This window comes from Myotis davidii, unplaced genomic scaffold (assembly GCF_000327345.1).
Source record: "Myotis davidii unplaced genomic scaffold, ASM32734v1 scaffold424, whole genome shotgun sequence".
Lineage (NCBI taxonomy): Eukaryota > Metazoa > Chordata > Mammalia > Chiroptera > Vespertilionidae > Myotis > Myotis davidii.
Window position 1 is genome coordinate 317,540 of NW_006295827.1, and position 3,349 is coordinate 320,888.

The 3,349-nt window shown below is 37.4% G+C and overlaps 1 protein-coding gene across 4 annotated transcripts in view; it reads left to right on the forward strand.

Annotated features, from left to right (window-relative positions):
• The window catches only part of RABGEF1 (RAB guanine nucleotide exchange factor (GEF) 1), a 49,351-nt gene extending 46,232 nt beyond the window's left edge, over positions 1-3,119 (forward strand). For all 4 annotated transcript variants that reach the window (XM_015568556.1, XM_006770847.2, XM_006770846.2 and 1 more), the window contains one exon: positions 584-3,119. In XM_015568556.1, coding sequence (XP_015424042.1) covers positions 584-982 — 399 coding nt within the window. In that variant the 3' untranslated portion in view covers positions 983-3,119. The remainder of the gene's footprint in view (positions 1-583) is intronic.
• The last annotated feature ends 230 nt before the right edge of the window (positions 3,120-3,349 follow it).

Below are 3,349 nucleotides of genomic sequence, written 5' to 3' on the forward strand. Positions count from 1 at the left end.
CTCTTTGGGAACTGGTGGTCTGTGTGCCACAGGGGTCCCTGAGGACGCTCCCAATGTCTGGCCATGTCCTAGTAAGCCTTGTGGGGCTCGCAAGACCCCAAAACAAAATGGTTTTATGGGGTGTGCCCCCAGGTACTTGGCCCTGGAGCTCCCGTCCTCAACAAGGATTCCTCTGCCCTGCAGAGAAGCAGAAAGCCTGTAGGAAGCTCTGTAGCAGCCAGGGTGGAACCAGCATTGAAGGTGCCTCCTCAGTACTTCACTCTGTTCAAGACTGTAGCACCTTTGAACAACCTAAGTAGAGAATTGAATTTCTGACAGGCTCAGTGGGAGTTGGCAATTAGATTTAATTGTTTTTTTGTTTTTTTAAGGAAGAAATGTACTATTTCAGATGAGAGCATAAAGGAAACATGATCGGCTATGTGTTGATAGTTTTTGAAGCTGAAGTCCACGGAGGTTCATTAGACTGTTTTGTCTACTTTTGCTTCAGTTTTAAATTCTCCATAATGAAAGGATTTTAAAAAATCGATTTTAATATTTGTGACTTTGCTTATATGATTATAATAACATTCTCTTCTTTTTGTAGTGCTGTGCTGTGACTTTCATTGAGAAGTTAGACGCTCAGTCTTTGAATTTAAGTCAGGAAGACTTTGATCGATACATGTCTGGCCAGACTTCTCCCAGAAAGCAAGAATCTGAGAATTGGTCTCCTGATGCTTGTTTAGGTGTTAAGCAAATGTATAAGAACTTGGATCTCCTGTCTCAATTGAATGAACGACAGGAAAGGATTATGAATGAAGCCAAGAAACTTGAAAAAGACCTAATAGATTGGACTGATGGAATTGCAAAAAAGGTTCAAGACATTGTTGAGAAATGTCCACTTGAAATTAAGCCCCCAAATCAGTCTTTAGCAGCTATTGACTCTGAAAATGTTGAAAATGACAAACTTCCTCCACCATTGCAACCTCAAGTATATGCAGGATGATGAAAATGTAGATAGTATTTATTTGAGCCTACATTGTAGCTAGTCCTTACTACAGTCCACTGATTGAGATATAGAATATAACTTAATTGCTTCTAAGTGTCAGAGCATTTTTCAAGGTACAGTTTGTGGGGATTGTTTTTGTTTTGTTTTCCTGGCAGGGGAAGCTTAGTAAATAATAAAGTACTATTTATTTGAGTTACTGAAATAGATTCATTTAAGGCTTGTGTGAAATTTTTGTCTAAATCTATTTTTTCTCCACGATTTTCCTATGTGCTTCCACGTGGTATTCAGTGTGGTTTAGATTTGGGTAAATAATTGCCTCTTAAAGGGTAAAACAAATGAATGCTACAAAATGTATGTTTAAGGGAATTCAATGGTACCACTATTCTATAATTTAAAATAATTTTATAATTGTAAAGATAGAAGATATATTGATAAGTAAGTATATAAAATTGTAAATATGTAAAAAAAGAAAAAAGGAATGGTGTGTGCTGTGCATGGCATTTCATATGTTCATTTTTTGGGTTTAAAATGGTGTATTGAATGTTTGCCTTTAACACCATTTTACTTGGTTTGCCCCACTACAGTGAATGTAGAAGTTTTTAGACATACTTCCCTTAAAATGTTGACTCCATTTTTGACACTATGGTAACCCTGATTTTAAGGTCCTGTATAGTCAGAGACTATGACACCATTGAGGTTCAGAATAATTTTAAGTTTAATTCACTGTTCAGTATACTCAGTTGAAGGCTTTGAGCCATGCTTCTCATACCTCTTTCCTCTATCCATTCAGCAAATATTTATTGAGCTCTTGGATGTAAAGGAGACCTTGCTCTGGGTCAAAGGACAGCAGGGACCAGGATTCTGCTGATGAGAGCTGACGGGGAGCTCTAGGACTATAAAGTGCAGGTGACCTTTTGCCTCCATAGTGTACTTTTGACTTTATGGACAACCCAGACACATGTCATATAAACCTCTTTTTGGGTTTCTCAACTTCAGCACTATTGACATTTGGGGCCCGAGGAGTTTTTGTTGTGGGGTGCAACATCCCTAGCCTCTATACTCACTAGTGACTAGTAGTACCCCCTCCCCCCCAGTTACGAAAAATCATCGTAGACATTGCCGAATGTTACCGGGGGTGGGGAGCAAAATTGCCCCCAATTAAGAACCACTGGTCTATATTGTAAGCAAGGTAGTTTTGCCGGTGGTTAATATGCTGTAACCAAAGAATATTGCATGAAGTGCACACCATACTGTTAACTGACCTCTTCCAGTGAGGCTTTACCGTCACCATCCATGCAAAACTTTTTCTGATTCTAATGGAGCCTTTCATAACTTAAATATGCTGCTTATGATACTCCTTCCCAGCAATCATTCCTACAAATTATCAGCGTACCTGTGAAATTGTGAGTAATTCCCAGGGCACCATTCTGGAACAAGATCACATCACACAAGCAGTAAAGAAAGTTTCCTTTGTTTTCCCAATATCTTGCTAATAATGTACCACAAATTTGTAGTCAGTAATTTTGGAATAAAACTAGGGTGCATATAAAACTTTTTATCCTTAAATTTACATATAAAATTCATCAAGTTGACAAGTCTGTTGTCATAAACACTGAAGACATGAGTCAGCTGATCACCAAGTTCCTATGGAATGGAATGAGTTACTGTGAAATATGAATGAGAACTTGCTCTTAGAAACGTGGGCCCAAACGATTTTCACACAAAGCTTTTCTCCGTTTTTCTGTTTTATTTTCTATGTACTTTCTAGGTGCTAACCCAGATATGCACACTCTTAATTCTCCTGGGAATATATAGTTCTTTTAGTCATTGTACATTATGTCTGTTAAATGAAATGTGTACCAGCCTCCCACTGAAGCAGTCTTCTTTGGATTTCTTACATATCTTAAGGCAATACGTTGAATTGACTTTTTTGTATATATCGGTTGAATTCTTCAGATGTGGACTCTTGCCTTAGGTAGAGGCTTATATTTCTCTTAAGCATCAATACTATGGCCAGAGTTTGTTTTCTCAACCAGAAAGTATTGATATTTCATGTACTATAAATGTGATTAGAATAAACCTTGGGAACTGAAGTCCTTATCAATAAAATTTCATGATCCATTCCTTTTCCAAACTGATTTTTGGTTCTTCATCTTAGGAAAATGTACACTATTAATGTTTTTCACATTAAAAAGGTTTTCCTTTTAAGCCACAGATATCATTGTCATACTTTGAAAAATTAGAGACATCCAGTGGGGGAAAAAATAGCAAGAGAAGGATGTTTGTTATCACTACATTTAATGCTGTTCTGAAAGTTTCATCTAAGATACTCAGTCTTCAAGCAGAAATAAAGGTAGAGGGGAA